Genomic DNA, 21,003 nt, shown 5'->3' with positions numbered 1-21,003 from the left:
ATCTCTCACAATAACTATGTGGAAATGTGTACTTGAGAAAATATGTATTAACTTTAAACAGTTTTATTATATCCTGTGGGTAGTCAGTCCAAAACTTCATTTAGAAATTGGGAGTTTAGAAGACAGAAGACAGCTCCCTCTAGAACCAACACTGTAATGGTGTCACCTTCCTACAGGCATCCTCAAAAAAGCCTGTTTAAGCCATAATGTTACCAAACTATGGGACAATAGTAAGGGGGCCATGATAGCCAACAGTTTCACGATTAAACTACATTTTTAGAAACACGTGTTTCTAACATAGCAGGCATAACAGCTGACTGCAAACCCTCAAGCTCACATGCTCTTATCCCCACAAGCTGGCCTCCTGGTGGAAGAATTAGGAAGGGGCTCTGTACAAGGAGGTCAGGGCCTCTGGCAACTGGGGCTCAGAGGGGCAGGGCAGGACCAGAAACGGCGTATGGTGAGCAGATGTCTGGCCTGGGCCAAGGAAGGAGCAGCATGTGGGTGAGAAACCTCTCCCATCTACCAGGAGTGGGCTCAGCTCAGGGGCCCGGGGCAGCGGCTGCCATGGGGCAGGGGCCCTGGGACAGAGGGCAGTGTTTCCAGGCCTCGGTTCAAGACGCAACAGCAGCTCTGGGGCAGCTGCTCTAGTTCCCAAAGTATCCGCAAAAGAAGAGAGGAGCTGGGCAAGCAAATGCCCACGGTCCATCATAGAAAACTACCTAATGTAGACACAATAAATCTGCCTTATAAAAAAAGCTTTATTGATTATATAAGCAGCATAGTAAAATTTTTATTACACGTCTATTTACAAGTTCTTTAAAATAGAAACTGATGACTGAATTGATTTTCACTGATGACCAGCTTTTATTCTAAGTGTACTAAAAAATTAATACCTCTACTAAACTTAGAAGCATTTAATAATGTGCTTCCTTTAAGGATTAATAGAAGTAGAGGTCGTTACTACATTTTACTTTTACCACCAATTTTAAATAAAACATTAAAATATAAAGTGAATTAGCCCTTTATTTTTAAAACATCAAATAATTAATTATCGAATTTATACTAAATGCTTAGTCTAAAAGACCAGTACCTAAGTGACTGTGTACCTAATTATATGTAGTAATTTTAGCAAAGGCACATATCAAATGTATGTATAGTAAAAATTTACCCTGTTTCCTCCATGATGCAGCCACCCCAGGATTCTGTGCAGTCACATTCTAGTCCAAGGAAACCATCAGAGAAACAGAAGAAAAGGGAACAACAAAAAGTCACATCTTTAATTTGCAGTGCACTGAAGTAATGCCTACTACTAATTCCATGTCAAATAGGTACAGAACGTGAAGTCTCACTGAACAAAATCTATTGCTTTTCAATCAATATCTCTTTATCCTTTCCAGCCGTATAGATCACTTCCTAAGACAACAGCTGGCAAGAAATAAAATTGTGCCTCTCTTCATTTTTTAACTCAGAGAACTCAACTAAGCTCCTAGTTCCCACGTTTAATGAAAAGTAGGCTGGTCCAGAAGTCAGAAAGCCCGAGCGCTACTCCAAGCTCTACCTGAGAGAGCCCCACAGGCAAGCGACTTGGCATTTCCTGGGTCTCTGTTTTCACCTCTAAAATGGGGAATGCATCTCCCTGAGTGGTTCTGGGGTGCACACGAGACGGCACGCCTGTGTGCTCTCTGTGAACTGTAATGCTCTATTGCACAAACACAATGAGTCACCACCAAGTCCCGCTAACAGAGCCCATTGGAGGTCAGAGAAGAGAAGGCGGTTTGCTAGAGGCACGGTGAGGATTGACCAGGGAACACTGTGCTAAAAGTTCAGTAAAAGACAGCAATCTAAAATAGAAGTGTAAATAATCATTTAAATTAAATAACAATCATAAACTTAACATAGATACCATAGATTGGCATATTGATATTGTGACGAGTTGCTCTTTTCATTTATTTTTTCCTATTCTCTTTTCTATCGTAGATAAAGACATTTTTAAAGAAAGAGTTCCAAATGGATTTAAGAAACTCAAAGTTCAGAACTAATGAATTATCTACTAAGCAAACAATTCACAAAGGAATAAAGAATTTTAGGAAGGAAGGAACTATACCAGGCATTAGTAATGAATCCTATTTCCACCCCACCATCCATCCCGGTAACATCTCTCAGCTGACCCCAACGCTGGCCTCTTCCCGGCTCCAGGGTGTTCAAACAAGGTCATAAACTTGGCCCTACTCCTTTCTTACGGCATCCAATGCCAGCGAATGAACCTGAAACACCTCCTTTAATGTGTACCAGGTGTTTCCTTGGGAAAGCAAATACTCTGAGCAAGGTATTAATAAATGAAAGTTTGTGGAGATTTGCTAAATGCCACCAGAATTAATATACCTATAAAGTGATGACTTAATATATTCATAAAATGATGACGTAATACACCCATAAAGTGATGACTTAATATGCCCATAAAGGGAATCTAGACACCCCTGGACATATATTTTGTTTCAAGTTTCCATAATACTATGCATTAATGACAACTATTTGATAGTAGTCAAAAAAGTATAAAATGTGGAATAATGTTAAGGTAGATTTTTGTCCTTTTCTTCTTTGGGGAGGTTGGAGTGGGCAGGAAGACCTTCACTCCTGGTGTCTGATATTTTCACCGAGGGGAGTAGACTTCCACTTAATTCCTAGTCAAGAGAATAATTTGAGTGAACACCTCGGTCCTTCCTTCCTCAGGATCGCATCATGTGGGTCCTTGGCACTTCTGCCTTCTGCCACAAAAATGCATTAGAAATTATATTTTACTACTGTGTTGGTATAAAGAGGAATATGATCCAGGCTGGGTTTTATTCCGATTTTAAAAGAAATATAAAATTTTCATGGACCCCCAAAACTATTGTGGGCCTTAGACACATTGCCACTGGAAACTCAGCCCTGTCTTCCCAACCAGCTCTCCTCTGATGAGTGAGGAGAGTGGCACCCAGCAGTCGCCGGCTGTTCTCCTACTGGATGGGATCTGTGGCCCTGTTCGCTCTCCCTCCTGTAGGGATGCTTCTTCCCCAACGCTTCTGACGGGACTCGTGGGTACATTTAATTCCAGGTAGGTGGGTAGGTTTAGAGCTGGAGCTCCTTTTTGACTCTAGAGCTACGCTATCTCCCGATCCAACTGCACTATTATTAAACTTGCAGTGGAGCCTCATCTGGCACCCTGTGTCCACTCTCCAGTGGTGAGAGCCCAGAGGGTGAGTCCTCGCCACCCAACCCCAACAGTCTGAAGAGTGAGAAAGAGCTGCTCACCCTCTGAGACAGTGAGCATGATTTTATGGATTTTGAAAGGGACTTTTCTACAACCCAAATAGATTAAGAATTACCTTAAGTTGCTCATTTTATAATTTTTTTTAGAGGAAGGAGATATACTGCTATTAAACTATAATGACTTAGGAATGAAAAATATTTATTTATTGACTGGGCATGCACTATACAGACAGAATGGCACAGGAAAGTAAGAAGGTCAATGTACATACTTGGCTTTCTGCTAGAAGGTTCCCATTGGATTCCAAGGTTTTGAGCCAGGCTCTGCGATAACACTTGTGCCACTGCCATTGGAAGACCATACTGTTTTTCAGAGTTGAAAGTGTGTGGGAAACATTCGAGAGAGTGCACAAAGCTAGTTATTATTTCTTAATCATTACCACATATCATCTCAGTTCCTAAGTAGAGCCTCACAGCATCAAAAGATGGCATATATGTTCCTTATCACTTCTTACTCACAACTGGGCCCAGGAAGCAGAAAGCCTCTCTTACTACGTGGCATCTCTCACATTGAAACATAAAATACAAGTCATAAAAGGCTGTGCCCCAATTCAACTACCTACAAGTATGCCAAGAGAGGTCTCCACTCGACGATGGCTACTGGGATAACCTGGTATAACACACTCTGGCATTGATCAGGGTTTAGATACACTGGCCTTGGCTTTTGGGTGCTGTTGCCAACTTTTATAAGAATTTCCTTTATATAAATGAAGGCATTGAAATCCAAACAATCAGATTAAGGAAATATTTGTTTCAGTTAATTCTATAGATAGGTAGGTAGAAGGCAAAAAGATGAAAAATTTACATAGGGAGAAAACAAAGATATTAGATACAATTATAAACTCTTTAATTTAAACGAGTTAAACATAACATGGGCAGAATGAGCATTTAGCTTTAAAAACAAGTTATGAGAGAAGGATTAATAAGCTTATAAGAACTTATCTACAGAGGCCAAAAAATCTCTGGGCCAACCTTTGGCTTGCATTTGCCTGACAAATAGGAAAAACTATCCTTATAAAATGAAGCAATACCTCTTTCCTAATACCAAAGACCACTTCAGGTTCTAGTTACTGACGTAAACCACTCATACTGTATTCTCGATGTCACTGTCATTCTAAACAAGCCTAATGTCACTGTCATTCTAAACAAGACGTAAACTAGGCCTCAGGGAAGAAAAAGATCAGATGCAAAGACAAAGTCTACTTTAAGAAAACTGATAAAATTTACCTCATTCACACCAACTCCCCTTGTACGAGAACAGACACCTCCAAAGAAACTCAGACTGCTTCTCTTATAGTGGAACGTCACACGTCTGAAGAAAAGAAGAAGTGCTATTAGGAAATCAATGTAGTGACCGTGACATAAACTCTCCCCAAACATGTCCACTCACTCTCCTGTACTGAGTAGCCCAAGTGCATCCTCCTTCGAGAAATCAAAAACCGTATTTTAAATACCTTTAAATTTACGTCATATTAAATAATCCCAGTTGAGCAAACATTAGTTGAGCACCTACTAAGCACAGGCACAGGAATTGAGGCACAGAGAGAAACAGACCATCACCTTGACTTTTTTCTGTAGGGAATATCTAGCAGTTATACAAAATATTGCTGATTACTATAAATTGCTGATTAAAGGCTGAGAGAACAGAAAATAAAGAGTAAAGGTGAGAGGAAAGGAAGGAGGACGTCGTTGGTTTGATTCCGGGAGAAAACCTTGAGGACTGTCTGAAAACAGCTTTGCCGTGAGTGGGGAAGAGAAGAGCTTATTGTATCTTAAGAAAGTATGGTACACTTTTCCTTAGTGATAAAATCTCAATTTTATTCAATGGTTCACCTCAAAAGACTATATTTCCTAGCCTCACTTGCAGGTAAGTGTAGTCATGTGACTAAGATCTAGCAAATGATCTTTTGGTGAAATGGATATGTGCAGCTTTCAGGAAATCTGCTCTGTAGGAGCTAACTCAGCTGGTAGGAGTGACCTTTTGCACTCCTCCCTGCCTGTGATTCCTGCTGCCTGCTGTGAAGGCTGGAGCACCAGCAACCATCTTGAATCATGAGTTGACCTTGAGGATGGAAGGTCTGAAAGTAGCAATGTGCTCTGAAGGTAACTCTTATGACTGTGGAACCACCATCCCAACACTGGACAGCCTGCCTTCAAGCTTCTTATACAACGGAGAGAGGAATCAACATCAATCTTGTTCAAGATCAATATATTGATATATAACTTAACGGATACAATAAAGGGATAGAGATAAATGTCAAAGCAAAGACTACAGGTACATACGAGATGAGGTGCACAGCATCAGCATGCTGTTTGATACGCTGTCGGTATTTGGAGAATTCATGGAGCATCTGCACGGGGTTGGTGGTGATGTCAATATAATCCCTCTCAGTCCAGGTGTCTACAGCCACCAGGACAACCCTGGTGTTGAGCTGCTCCTTGTAAATCTGAGGGTATACAACAGGACAAGCGCAGGAGGAAAACACTGGGTCAGACACGCAGAATCAGTGATTCAGAGTCAGTGGAAGGACAGGAGGGGAGGAGGGAGGAGAACGTGAGGTCACAATTAGCTCATCGTAGAGATTCTTCCTTCCTTTCTCTTTTCCAAGATCAAAAAGAAAGAAAAAAACAATCCCACAATTCGGCCTCTCCTACAAGGTTATTTCAATTGCAAATCAGCACATTTTGTGGCCTGGCATCTATCTCACTAAGGGCATAGACAGAAGGGATGTCAAGATTCTAGCGTCTGGAGATAAATTCAAAACAGGGTTCAGTAAAATCACCCTTCCAAACCTCACGGGAGGGAATGGGTTGGAGCCTGGCACACGGCTCTGTGTGAGTGCAGTACGACCAATTAGTCCTGCAGGACTGGAACGGTCACTAAGTCCTCGGACAAGCACCAACAGCATGGCTGGCTTGCCCTTGAAGGCCTTGTTACATGACAAGTAAAATAACTCTGGGAGAGAAGCAGGGATCTGAGGCAATGAGGGAGGAGCAGACGTGTTCCACCCACTTCATCCTCCCCACAGGGCGGTGTCACCCACAGTAGTGAAACTGCGTCTCTCTGCTCTCTTTCTCTACTTCTGGCCCAGTAGCTAAATAACTCACACAATTAAGCAACTTCAACGAATGTTGTCATTTTGTCCTATTTTCAAGCCAATTAAGAAAATAATGGATGATCTTTGAACACACTGAAGAAAGGAAATATTATCATGTCCAAATCAACCTGAGGCTTTAATGATTTTACAATAAGGAGCAAAGTTAAATGTAATATCTTTTAAAAATTAGTTGGTCAACTTCACAACCTTGTATGGTAACCCAAAATAAAAATTACTCTTTGCAAGATGTGATTCTATTAAATCATGGTGAAATGACTAATAGAGACGCTACCAAGTAAACAGCTCTGGCAGGGGACAAGTTGTGTTTAATCTTCTCTTTTCCATATTCACTTAGAGTTTTCCTCTGAGAAGACTGACAAGAGCTGAAATTAAAGAAAGTAATAAGCCAGGTAGAAACTGGCTTTCGGAGTTTCAACCCTAACTCTGTATGATACACCACGCCCACCCTCTCATGCTATACTTTTCCTCCGCTGTGTCGGCCAGGTATGATATGAGGGTTCACATGATTGGAGGTTTGGGGACTGTTTAAAAGGCAGAAGAGAAGGCAGTTCTTTGGAGAAAGTATCATTTAGATATTTGGCAATTTATAAAAAGCTTTTTTTCCCAATTAAGAGGGAACATGCAGTAAATATCAGACGAAAATATATTTAGCTGAACCAGACAGCACTTTACATTAGAATACACAAAGAAGTATGCTATTTTTAAGTTACGACTAGTCAAATTAAACTATTTATTGGAACATAATGAATAATATTCACATCAATAGAATTCCTACCTAAAGCAGGAAAAAGAAAGAAAATCTTAACCTTCATTGTCTGTAACTTATAAAATGAGAAGAAAAAAATATCAACATGATAGATTTGTGGTTAAAGTCTTTGTAAGAAGATATATATTTTACTGTTTCAAAGTAGTTTTATTTGGAGACTGCACTTAATTCTGTCATCTAGAAAGAAAGTCTGAAGCATTCCATTAATGGGAACACTAAGAAAATAAATTCGGGTTCTTTTAAAAAATTTTTTGTATTTCTGCTATTCTCCAAACATACTCCACCTCAATCTCCTAGTTCTTCTGCCATATATTTAAGACAATATTAGTTTATACATTTAAGACAATTATTAGTTCATATATTTAAGACAATTATTAGCTCTTTTGTTATCTATTATATAATAATGATATATAGCTCTTCTACCATAAGCTCAACTGGTTATTATTAACAAAGTCTCATTTGCCAAGTGTAATTTATGCTCTTTTTGGTAGCTAATTTTCCGGTGTTTTTGTCTTTCATCAGCTTGGTGACAATGAGGTCTAGACACCACTCGAAGCAATGCTAACGCAACTTTGGGATTCCAAGCATAACTCAACGTCCCCTAAACTCTAATATCACTACTTCTTGTGAAGGAGACCACTCTGGAACTTCTTAGCCAGATGAGCTTATGGGTGGCATTTTTACTTTTACCTAGGAAAGAACTGAAGTAACAAATAAGCAAATAGAGATATAAACCCTTCCATCTTGAAAAAATAGGTTCAAGAAAACCAGGATACTTACAGAATCCACAAGGTTGACCACAGACTTTGCAAAGTTATTGGTGTGTGCATGAGAAGAGCGATACTTCTTATACTGGGGGAGAAAGATAAACCAGTCACTGCCAAGTCATAACTTAATGGTAAACTTCAAAATTCAGGAAGTGCAGAAATCTCTCAGCAGTAGTGGAAATGGAGATTAAAAATACAGAATTTCATCTGTGCCATGCTGAGTATGGTGGTGTTCTTACTTTATTTCTCTGACTACCTACAACACATATTCCAGTTCTGGGCATGGAGAGGGCCCGTAGCAACCCGCCGGAGGAGCTTTACCCTGAGAAGCTGTTCATTCAGTCTTAACATCTACAAATGCAATCCTTTTGTTTTCACCAAAAAGACCTTTCCTGGCTTACGAAGGGCTTAGACCAAGAAACATAGTCCCAACTGGACACCCTCCTCACTCTAAACTCAGGCCACACACAGATCAAGAAGATTCCTTAGGCGGCACTTTAGATACTGTCCATGATATGGACGCATTTGTCATACATTTTAGGATATTCTTTCAGAGGAATGCCTTTTGCTTTTGACTACTCAAAGTCAGAACAAAGAAGAGACAAAAAGTAAAAACAAAGTGTGCCGAGTTATGATTGTTTATGGTTATTTAAGATTATTTAAGAAAGTAAGGAAAGTAAATTAATAGAATAATCATATAACAACATCTGGAGGGCTACAGTTTTAGACAGGAGGACATTTGAGAACTAAAGTCGACCACGGGGAGTTCATGCCTTCTCCTGAGGAGAAAGAAAAATCTACTCAAAACTACCCAATCAGATTTGCACCATAAGTCTTTAAAATTTGTCTTCCATTATAATTATTAAAATAATGCATCTTTCGTAAAGACTAAAAATATTTCTACATTGGAAATCCATGATATTTTTTCTCCTTTGCCCACTTTCACACTATAAATCTGTCAGACTCCCTTCATTTCATCCTCTCTACTCCTGTTACTATGTCTTTTCAACAAAGAATATATGTCTTTATGCTTACATACCTGATATTTATTTTTTATAATACATAGCACATTGATAACACATGATAAATATACAATAAATTAGTATTGTGTTTTTAGTAGCATTCATTAATTTATAACTATTTATATATAACATTCACCATAGTGTGAATGTCTGAGTCCTCCTAAAATTTATATGTTGAAATCCTAACCCCCAAAATGACGGTATTAGGAGGTGGGGCCTTGGGAGATGATTTGGTCATGAGGTGGAGCCCTCAGGAATGGGATTAGTGCTCTTGTAAAAGAGACCCCAGAGAGCTCCTTAGCCCCTTCCTCCATGTGGGGACAGAGCGAGAAGGTGCCAGCTGTGAACGAGGAAGAGGGCCCTCACCAGAACACCACCATGCCGGAACCTTGCTCTTGGATGTCTCAACCTCCAAAACTGTGAGAAATAAATTTCTGCTGTTTATAAGCCACCCAGTCTGGGGCATTTTGTCACAGTGGCCTGAATGGACTCAGACATCACTGTTACCGTTCATGTTCTTGCCACCACTGTGCATCACGGTCTGACCCACGCTGTCTTCATGTGCTCTTTTATAGTAAACTCCAATCTACGCATGGAACTGGGTCGTAAAACATCACATTGATCTGAAAATTCTCAGGCACTTTAACAGGGTTTTGAAACTTAGGATAAAGAAGTTGCTGCAAATAGCTCAGCGTTTTAAGTTGCCTGGCAAACTCCACGAGCTGAAAAATTTCAAAGATATTTTTAAAAGTAACATCAATTTCTCAATATTAAGGCCCTTTGGGGTGATGAAAATGTTTTGAAACTAGCTAGAGGTAATGGTTGCACAACATAGTGAACGTACTAAATGCCACTGAATTGTACACTTTTAAAAAAGTCTGGACATTAAGAAGCACACATCACAAAAAGAAAGGAAAGATATTAGCTGATATCTATTCCAATGCAGTGGGGTTACACACTTACTAAGATGAATTTCATTTTGCTTCTGAACATTAATTTGTCCTTTTTGGAAACTTCTTTCTATAGTATAATGACCATGGAAAATATGACATGCAAGTTAAACAAATTAATAAAACGAGGTTATTTTTAATTAATAAAATGTGTTAAGTTTTTCATTTAGTTCACATTTGTAATTTCCAAGTCTCTGATTTTCTTATTAGAAAGACTACTCTGCCTGCTATGGGGTGAGTGAATGGAAGCAGAGAGACCTGTTGGGAAACTACTACAACAGTCCAGGTAAAGGATCATGAAGGCTGGACATCTGTAGAGCGAAGTGGGTGGATTCAAGATACACTGTGAAGATAGGGTTCCCAAGACTTGCTAATGTCTAGGATGTGAAGGTGACGAAAGAGAAGAATAAAAGATGACTCTTAGGTTTTGAACTTGAATAGCTGGGGGGTGGTGGTGCCATTTAAAATAGTGAGAAAGACGGGGGGAAGAGAAGGTTAAGACTAAGGAACCAAGAGCTCTGATCTAGAAATGTTAAATGTGAGGTGCCTATTCAATATTGAGGTAGGGATGTCAAGTAGGCAGTTGGATACTAAGTTTGGAACTCAGAGGCTAGAGGTATGAAGCAGAGGGTGATGGATTTAAAGCCATACTATCACGTCAAGACTTGAGACTGGAAGTGGTCCTTTTGGGGGAGAGCTGTAGAAAGAAAAGAGAGCCCTAAACCAAGCTCTGGAGCACTCCCCTAATTCTAGAGGCCAGAGGCAGAAGACTAAGAGAAATTTTCTGGCCAGTGAGGCGGGAGAGCTGCTGTGGCACAGAAGCCGAGAGATGAAGAAAACGTTTCAAATAGGAGAGAATAATCAACTGTGTCCAATGCTGCTGAGACAGCAAGTAAGATGGACGAACAGTGACCACTCGTTTTGGTCACTTGAAGTTCCATTTAATTGAGCGCATAGGATTTACTAGGATCCATGATAAGTGTTTCTCCTACAATAAATGCTTGCTCCCCACAACTCTATGAGGCGGGTTTTATTATCCCTGTTTTATAAATGTGGAAAATGAGGCTCAGAGAGGACAAATAACTTCTCCAAGATCACACAGCTGGAATTCAATGCCTACTCTGGGTTGAGATAGGAGATAAACTTGTTCAGTTAACAATTCTTATAAAATAGTTTATGCATATTCCTGATAAATCATGATTATTGATGAGAATTCATAATTTCTTAGGTACCTATAAAATATAGTGCTTTTTAAATGAGGAAAACCAAATGAGGTGTAAATTGAAAAATATTTGTTATCATTACATATTTGCAATTCTTGACTTATATGTAAAAATATAGCAAAAATATAAGCAAAACATTTGTTTTTCATGCAGTTTAAAATATTTCAACCAATTTTCTATTAGAATAAGGTTTTCAATATTTATATTTAGCTTAAGTGGCTCAAAGAAATGTCTGTAGACCCTTATCAAGGCTATAATTGCCTCACAAATTAGGTTCCGCCAGCCGGCTACCAAGATGCTTTCCCCAAAATTAAGAGATCTTTCTTTTCTAATTGAAAGCCACTGATAACATGATGCTTGTTCAAAATAAGGTAACCACATTTTTTCAGGAAGCCAATATTAGGTTACTCTGAATTAAAGAGGTAAGCTTGAATGGAAATGTAGGCAAAATGTTTCTATTTCCTGAAGGAATGAGAACTAATTTTTCATACAAAGAAAAATGTGCAATCTCCATTTACGATAAAACTTACTTTCACATTTTCTGATCACTGAAAATAATTTACATTTAAAGTGCCAAATTTGCTTTTCCTTCCTGAACAAATACAATCCTTAAGAAATTTGCCTTTTGAAAAAAATTAAAATTAGAGCTTGATTTTCAAGCCAAGGGTGACAGTTATCAAAATCACTGTGCTGTCTCATCTAGCACAGAGATTGTAAGATGAGTCATCTCAGTGCCATGATCACCCTAAAATCCAACAGCAAACCTCCAGACACCAAAAAAGAGAGGTGAATTATTCCAGTTCAGTTTTACTTTCAACAGCTGAATTTAAGTACTCTGATCCGTGTTCTGATTTACTACTTCCTGTGGCAATCAAATTCAAAAACTATCTTCATCTCATATAAAGCATATCTTAAAAAACAACTTTTCTCAACTCTCAAAAGAAGAAGAATTCTTATAAAATGAGACACTTATTTGGACTATTATGGACTAGGATGTAACCCGGTCTTGAAGCAAAAGAAATATGTTCAATTCTATTAGCCCAGATGTAATATTTATTTAAATAGTAGAAATCTTCTTAGGTAATTTCTTTCTACTTTAGGCAATATTACCACTCAAAAATAAAAGCTTTCTTCTTTTTCTTCATTTCTTAACATATATTTCCTCCAAACTTATCAGTGCAAATTAAGTTTTTTTTCCTGGTTTCAAAGATAGATGAACATATCATGCCCAGTTTTCAGTCATTTTAATAATAATAATAAAATGAATTACCAAGATTTACCATTAAAAGATTTGGTAGCCTAAATAAGGTATCGTTATCACAGAACATATGGTATAATGTGTAGAAATTTTCCACATATGAAAACAATATTTTAAAGGAGGGTGCTATTTTATTCTTCATAAAATAAACACAAGATTATTTAAATGCTTCCATTTTAAAGGATTAAAAAATAAATTTAAAACATATAATGTTGAAAAAGGCCTCAAGTTTCCTATCTGTACACTTACTGAGATCTGCTCTCTGGTTGATAGTTTCATGTACCTTCCTAACCCAGTGTGGTGGAACAAGAGACGTGGAATTACAGGTCATGAATTGCAGAACTGTTCTATCAATTAATTACCAGCTATATGTGAATGTACTTTGTGAATTTAAAGGCGTTGTATACGTCTTAATTATTATTTCCCCTACTTTAAAAGTATTTGTACAGGGGCTGGCCCCATGGCGTAGTGGTTAAGTGCACACACTCCACTGCTGGCGGCCTGGGTTCGGATCCAGGGCGCACACTGATGCACCGCTTGTCAGGCCATGCTGTGGAAGCATCCCATATAAAGTTTAGGAAGATCAGCATGGATGTTAGCTCAGGGCTAGTCTTCCTCAGCAAAAAGAGGAGGATTGGCATGGATGTTAGCTCAGGGCTGATCTTCCTCACACGCACACAAAAAAGTATTTGTACAAGGGATGTTGGAAAAAGCTTAGGATCCTAAAGCCATAATTTCAGAACACAGCACAACGCTAAGGACTGAGAAGTAGCTGGAAAAAATTTCAATGTTCCAATCAACAAAAATAATTCAGATGAAAAAATTTTCTTGGGGTTTCAAGCAATCTTTCAGAAACTCACATTTTAGCCTTCATTATCTAAAATGGCTCCCTGCACATTTGGCTTTCCTTTCTACCAGGGAAGATCTTTCCTAAATTGTATGTAATTCTGAAAAATTCTGCTTCTTCTAACATATATCAAGCAATATATTTAAAAGCTACTGGTAAATAAAATAAACCTGCATATAAAATTAAGAGGTATTCTAGTGAATAATATTCAACATAATTGAACTAGTACTTGGTAATTAATGGAAAACAACTATTAAAGTAGAGACTCAAATAAAAATTTAAATATAAATTGTCACCTTATATTTTAAAAAAATATTTGGTTTCAAGGTCTTTTCTGAGCAGGGTCTGCTGATTAGAATTTCACATTGTCTTTTTTTTTTTTTTTTTTTTGCTGGGAAAGATTCGCCCTGAGCTAATGTCTGTTGCCAATCTTCCTCTTTTTTTTTCTCCCTCCCCAAAGCCTCAGCACATAGTTGTGTATTCTAGTTGTAAGTCCTTCTAGTTCTTCTACGTGAGCCGCCGCCTCAGCATGGCTGCTGACAGAACTGAGCCGGCCACTGGGAACTGAACCGGAGCCTCTGAGGTGGAACATGCCGAACTTGAACCACTAGACCATCAGGGCTGGCTCTACATTGTCATTTTTGTATGAAACACAACCTTATCCTATAAGTCTAGTAATCTAATTTCGATTTCCATAAAGTAAAACGAGGACTTTTAAGGTGTTTGCAAAGCAATCTGAATTTTTGTTGCTATCTTTTACAAGTTTTTCACTCATACCTGACTTTTAAGTATTTCTTAAAAGATTCTCATCTTTCCAGAAACGGAACTTAGTTTTCATAAAAACAACTACTATTTGTCTTGGTTTATGCAATTTTTAATACTAAGTTATGTAATTACAACTGGCCTAAACAGTTTGGGAAGTGTGGCGCAGGGTGCTGGAGCCAGCTCCCCCAGTTCACATGAGCAACTGGAGGCATCTTGCCCAGCTCGCCGTTTAGTGACCTCACTTTGGTAGCTTGAAATCAGCCATGGTGGGAGTGTTTACAACCTGGATATCAGCAAACATTGCAAATCAAGGCTTTTCTTCAGAGAGCCGGGCGTTCAACATTGATCAGCACCCCACAACTATTGGGTATACTAACAAACAGCTACTGACCAAGACTCTTTAGAATGCTCTAGGTTTCAGCCAAGATATTTTATAAGGGAAACGGTTAAATAAATAGAGTATGGTTAAGAAAGTTTCTACTTAATCTTCAAGAGGGGCCAATGGAGGGCAATAATTATTTTTCATGTTTATTAAGTATTACTGAGTGGCACATTGAATCACATTTTACTTTGACAAAAGTAACACAATATTATTCATCTTTCCAATAATTAAAGAAGATAAATCATCAGGGAAAGATAGTCTCTTTGGACATACCTTTATTATATATGTTTATCTCATAATTACATCTGCCACAAACCATAATAATTAGTAAGACAAAATAAAATGTTAGCAGAACAAAGAGGTGGAATAAAATTAGAAAGCAGTAACCAAATACACAGATGAAGCAAAGTAAAGAATCAGAATTTTAAATGAAGACAAGTGGAAGATGCCAAACAAGTATGTAGTTAAATCCGTTAATTACAGTCATTATTAAACAAAGGGAAAGTTTAGAGTTGTGAAAATTCTATGAAACCCAGTGTTTCCAAACACCATGAAATAAATCAAGTCATTTAATATTTCCAAAAAAAATAAAGCCTCTAAATATCTTGGTTTTAATAAGTAACAAATAATGATTATATATAAAGTGAAATGTATTCTTTCTTAAGTAAGTTACCGGGTCTACAACCCATTGATTCTATATTCTTACCGTTTTGTGATCATTAACAATCATAAGTTCCAAATATTTCATTTCTTCAAACACACCACGAGATGGCTGTGGAAAGTAAAAGTTTACGTTCAGAAGGTGACTGATATAAAATATCTCTGATGCTGACTGTTAAGTTGTAGCTTGACCCTGAATTTCAGAAGAACCCTTTGCTGCCTACTTCATAAACACCCTGGAAGAAACTTGGCCAGGGAAATCTAAAAACGTGACTGCAAAGTGTGGATAAGCATTCAAGTATTCAGAAAAGAGCTGTATTTAATTACCATTACAGTGCTCATCAAGATAGAGAACAGCCCATGTTGTTTTTATATGTAAAAATATTCTAGAGAAAAATGTACAGTATTATTCTGTTAAAATAAATAAATCTCAATTTCTTTGGCATTAAGATATAAGATAAAAATGTACATATCTATTTAAAACTTCAAAGAAAACCTACTTAAAATTCATGTAATAAGAATGGCACAGCACCTCTGGGGCAGGCACCACTGTATCACATAGGAACATGAACTCAATGGGGTGCAATTCTAATGATAATGTACAAATTCTTAACCATACAACTGCTCAAAGGAACAAATACTGACAATTACAATATTCTAAATTCTTCTAAATTTTGATTATTACTAGATAATCCTTTAAGAGCAAGGGTAAGTATTTTAGCCATCATTTGGACTTTTATTTCTTTTTCATAGTTGGAAAAGTACATGGTCATTGATCATGATGGCGTGGACTGTAGTGAAATGTTAGCATCCTGTATAAAACTTATTATTACCAACCACATCTTCAAGAGTAAGCAAAAAGAGATCTCTAAGTAAAAAAAAAAAAAAAAAAAAAATTTGTATCCATAATCACCACAATACAAAGACAGGCTCATAAATAAAGAGGATGATTTAACCTGTAACTAAGTTTTTGATGGCTGGTGGTCTAATTTTTCCACAAAAAATACATTCAGCAAAACATTATCTAAAATGTGCAATTTCCAGTATAATTACTCATTAAGTTATCTAGTAAATTACCATGTAATCTATATGCTGTGGAATTAATTCTCAGTTACACAGCATTCACCATGTACTTACTAAACAGTCCCCATCATTACAGCTTTCTAATCTATTATGAAAAAGATGAGGAACATAATTTCAGTTACAAAGCCCCTATACACGTATCAGTACATGGGAGCCATACGACAGCTGTTGATTATATAATTACATGATTCTTATTTAGGAACTGTCATGATACTAACGGTCAAAGGGATTCATTCTGTTCAGAAAAACACATCCAGCTTCAAAGTTTGGTATAACAGAGTTTTTAATTTGAAAGAAACACAAATAAGCATTATAGCAAACATTTCAAAACCTAACTCCTCCCCCTACGTTTTTCGTTAGCAGAAATGTTTTATACGATGTTCTATAAACCATATGGGGAAAAAAAGCCAGTTGTACTTGCAATAGAAAAAAATGCACTGCAATTTTCATAAGAAAACACTTTGAGAATAGAGCCAAAACAATACATTCCTTACACAACAACAGGGTTCATGGAATACTGTCATCAACTTCCATCACTAACAGGGAAAGTTGAACAAAAAGCAATAAGCCTGTAAGACTCAGATCATAGGGTTTTTGGTTTGTTGTTTTTATTTGCGAGAGGAGGTTCCCAAATCCCAGCTTTTTTAGGCACACTTCGATCCTGTGGCGACAGGCACACCATCTCACGAGTGAAACGGCCCCCTGCGTCTCCAGCCACACCATCTCACGAGTGAAACGGCCCCCTGCGTCTCCAGCCACACTCACATTCACTGCTCTCCTCCTCCTCTTCAACCACTGCACTCCAGACAGAAAGGGCCACTGGTCACTGCCCTCCACATCTGCGTAAAAGAAAGACGAGTACCAAATTTATGTTCGACTGCGTCTTCAAAGGGAGTATGTTTTTAAAATATTAGGTGAAGGAATAGCGGCACTGATAGCATACATCATGTCAAAAGCAAATAAACTAGGATGAAAAAGTACGCCGATCATTAAACATTTCACATTCTCCTGGTCACAAATATAACTCAAGGGCGGAATTTTCTTCCAAATGTCATCAAAAACATAATGAGCTCTTCAAGACTCATTAGAATAAGCACATTTGACTTACAACCACCTGACCCTGAGTATCTGAAAATTTAGAATTCTACTATGCTTAATTCATTTTGGAATTTAAAATAATGTATATTTATGTATAAGTTTTTGCATAAATTATTAAAGACTTTTGGCATTCATATACACATGTCCTAACCCAAAAGAAGCTTTTACCAACATCCGTGCACTTAAGATGCCTTAGGACCAGAGCATGAGAGAGAGGATATAAGTTTGCTAAAGAGCAATAAACTGCCAGGGAAATTTAAGGATGGACCTCGCGGTAAATCACTCTGTTAAATTTGGCCACACTCTCTGGTTCCGGATGCAGCTTTACTCCTAGGCTCCACATTTCCATCTTTCCATGGGAAATGCCTCCCGCACCTCATTGCGTGAAAGCCACAGTGCACCCCACTGCCCACGCACTCTGCTCACTCCAGATCTCAGACCAACTGCACTTCCCAAAGGTCTGCACGTCTTCCGCCCACTTCACCACGTCACGGCTCCCAGCACATGAAATATAACGCGACTTTAATTAAAACTTACTGAGACTCTTCATTTGCTCAGAATATCGTCCTGCCAAGGTTTTCTGTATGACATGTGGTCGACCTGCGCTTTTCTGAAACAAAAACAATTACAGACCATTAAAAAGCAAGATGTGATCAAGCGTCTATGGAATAGTGTTAGAACTTTCTCTAACATCCTTCCTAAAATGGAAACATTTACACATTGTTTACCTATCAAAAATGAAAAGTATATATCTTATTAAAACATTAATTTTAAATAAAATAGAGCATCATCCAATTGCTGTAGTTTAGAAAAAAGCATAGTTTTATTGGCTACTCTTAAACCTTAGCTTTCTTCAAAGCCATGAACAGGAAATTCACAAGAAAGAAACTAAACAGTCAATGAGTATACGAAAAAATGACAAATACTTTAATACTCCTTCAAAATGCAAATTAAAAAAAGATATACCAATTTTTGTCATCAAGTTGGCAAGGCTTAAAAATTAGATAACCATAGTTAATTATGGTTGTAGGGCAAAAAGCCTTCTCGTATACTGCTGGTAGGAGTAAATTGGTAGCATAGTTCAGGGAGAAATTTAGCAATTCTATCAGCAACCTTGAAAATATTCATATCCTTTGCCCTAGAAATTACACTTTTAGAAACGTCTTCTTATCATTACTATGATTACTACTAGCTTCCGTCACTGAGTGCACAGAATGTCCCAGGCACTGTTAATGTACGCATTACCCAATTTCATCCTCACAACTCCATGCAGCGTGCATTTCATTCCCATTTTACAAATAAAAATATTGAGGCTCAGAAAGACACATTATTGAGACAAACTATATTACAAAATAATGATCCAATTTATTTTTTAAAATATGGGAATATATCGTTGGAAAACTGGAAGAGTGTACACTGAAAAGTGAAGAGAAGTTATCCCTGGGGGAGAGGATGATTAATAATTACTATTTAGTTAAGTTTTTGTTTACTTTGCTTTTCCAAATTTCCTACAGTGAATTAGTTTTATAATTAGAAAAACAGTTATAAAAAAGTGTCCTCAATAGATTACATAAAAGACAATAATTAAGAGTTTTGCTATTCATTTATTACTTGAGCGATAACAGGAATTCACATTAGAAATATCCCATCCACATTAGTGGACTTACTGTAAAGCATACTAAATTTAATAATAATAATAATGAACTAAAAATCAAAAAGTCTAAATTCACGTAAACTCTTAATTCTGGCAACAGGTGAAAAGATCACTAGAGTAATGACACTCACAAGTGGATTAGAAACACAATTCTAAAAACTGACTAATTTAAAGCTTCTAGTGCTGTTCCTTCCCCTCTACCCAGGGTGAAGACGAGGACCAACGGTCACAGGAACTAAAGGAGGCAGGAAGGAAGAAGGGAAAGAAGAGGCATCAGCATGTAGCCATCAGCCCCTGGAGAATACGGCTGTGGGCATAACAATGCAAAACCAATGCCTTAACCATTATCATAACAGTTTATATCTGTAAATCTCTTCAGCAGTTTATTAGACATAGTCACATACATTTATTAATTCATCAAATCTGCAAAATTGCCCTATTAGGGATGCATTGAAAATTATCTCCTTTTACATATTTAAAACCTCTAAGGCTTAGGGAATTGTTATTTTGGTCTCTCTGTTTTGATCTTTGGGTTTTGTTTTGTTTTGTTTTTTAGGGTAACAGGGCCATTAATCAATGCCAGAAATCAAAGTCAATTTTTTGCTGAATGAGTCAAAATAATTTTGCTGTGTACAGGTTATTTACTTACCACTGGAGTAGGGAAAAACCATTTCACTTAGTCAACATGTCTTTATCTAGGTGGAGTGTCTTTGTCATCTGGTAATTTTTATAGTGACTAGCTGAAAATGATACAGGTTTATTCAAACATTAACTATTTAAAATTTAATGACTTTTCTGCCTCAGATTTGAAATTACCCCATATTCATAATACATTGCCACAACAAAGAATATAAATGTTCGTCTGTTCAACCGTTATTATCAATAGCCTAAATGACCACTACCTGTTTCAAAATCTATTTTATCTACATTTGAAATCTCTAGAGATAAAACACGTTTTCTGCTTCCCATCAAATGACTGCCATATCCTGACCCTCTCCCTCTCAGAATCCTATTTTCCCATCAGCAGGTTTTTCACCGCGGGGACGTCCCTCCTGTTACTCTCAGGCCTCACCTCCCACCAGTCTCCCCGTCCACTCCTCTCCAGGCAGTTCCCACAACACACCAGGGACACTCCTGCCTCCATATTTGCTCCTCTCCTGGAATGTTCTGCCAGCTCCCTAATTTCCTGAAAGTCTTCATTCAAAACTCCCATCTCCTTGTGCTCCTCCCTAGACAGGTAGTGTGAAGGTGGAACTCCCCCTTCCTGGCTTCATTTCTCCTCCTCAGCAGGTCGCACTGTCTAGCACAGCGTATGTATGACCTTACTCGTCCTGTTTACTCCCAGCTGCGCCTCTAGACTGTAAGCTCCATTAGGCTCAGCCTCTACGTCTGTTTTGTTCACCACTTTATCCCTAGCACCTGAAATAGTACCCAGCATGTAGAAAGCCTTCATTACACTATTTGATGAATATATATCAGATTTTAAATTTGGTTGCATTCTATTAGCGAGTAACACTATTAGAGTACATGATTTCTTTTTTTTTCCAGTTTTATTGCGATATAATTGACATATAACATTGTATAAGTTTAAGTTGTACAACATGATGATTTGATAAATGTATACATTACAATACGATCTCCACAATAAGTTTAGTTAACATCCATCACCTCACACAGTTACATTTTTTTTCCTGTGACGAGAACTTTTAGGATCTACTCTCTTAGAAACTTTCACGTATACAATACGGTATTGTTATCTTTAGTCACCATGCTGTACATCACATCCCCAGGACTTATTTATCTCACAACTGCAAGTTTGCACCTTTTGACCCCCTTCACTCATCTCCCCCACTGACCTCTGGTAACCACTAACCTGTTCTCTGTTTCTATGAGTTTGGTTTTTCTGGATTTCACATGAAAGTGAGATCATATAGTATTTGTCTTTCCCATCTGACTTATTTCACTTAGCATAATACCCTCAGATTTCTTGCCTAGGTTGCTGGCCTGTGCATGACTCTAAACATCATTTTTTTCCCTATCTCTAAAGAAAAGTAAATATTATATAATGTAATCGTAGCTCAATCCACAATTTCCCTGCCG

At 37.7% G+C, this 21,003-nt stretch overlaps 1 protein-coding gene across 6 annotated transcripts in view; it reads right to left on the bottom strand.

Moving 5' to 3' along the window:
• The window catches only part of ADAM23 (ADAM metallopeptidase domain 23), a 151,456-nt gene that overhangs the window by 43,565 nt on the left and 86,888 nt on the right, over window positions 1-21,003 (bottom strand). For all 6 annotated transcript variants that reach the window (XM_087435701.1, XM_087435698.1, XM_087435699.1 and 3 more), the window contains exons 7-14: window positions 17,787-17,859; window positions 16,917-16,990; window positions 15,115-15,180; window positions 7,975-8,046; window positions 5,593-5,756; window positions 4,537-4,621; window positions 3,522-3,612; window positions 1,172-1,220 (exon numbers count right to left, since the gene is read on the bottom strand). In XM_087435701.1, coding sequence (XP_087291827.1) covers window positions 1,172-1,220; window positions 3,522-3,612; window positions 4,537-4,621; window positions 5,593-5,756; window positions 7,975-8,046; window positions 15,115-15,180; window positions 16,917-16,990; window positions 17,787-17,859 — 674 coding nt within the window. The remainder of the gene's footprint in view (window positions 1-1,171; window positions 1,221-3,521; window positions 3,613-4,536; window positions 4,622-5,592; window positions 5,757-7,974; window positions 8,047-15,114; window positions 15,181-16,916; window positions 16,991-17,786; window positions 17,860-21,003) is intronic.

The sequence above is a fragment of the Ceratotherium simum genome, chromosome 9 (genome assembly GCF_057802395.1).
Source record: "Ceratotherium simum simum isolate JZ-2026a chromosome 9, ASM5780239v1, whole genome shotgun sequence".
NCBI classification, from domain to species: Eukaryota; Metazoa; Chordata; class Mammalia; order Perissodactyla; family Rhinocerotidae; genus Ceratotherium; species Ceratotherium simum.
The sequence above is the reverse complement of the archived record's forward strand: the minus strand, read 5'-3'. Positions and strand labels throughout refer to the sequence as shown.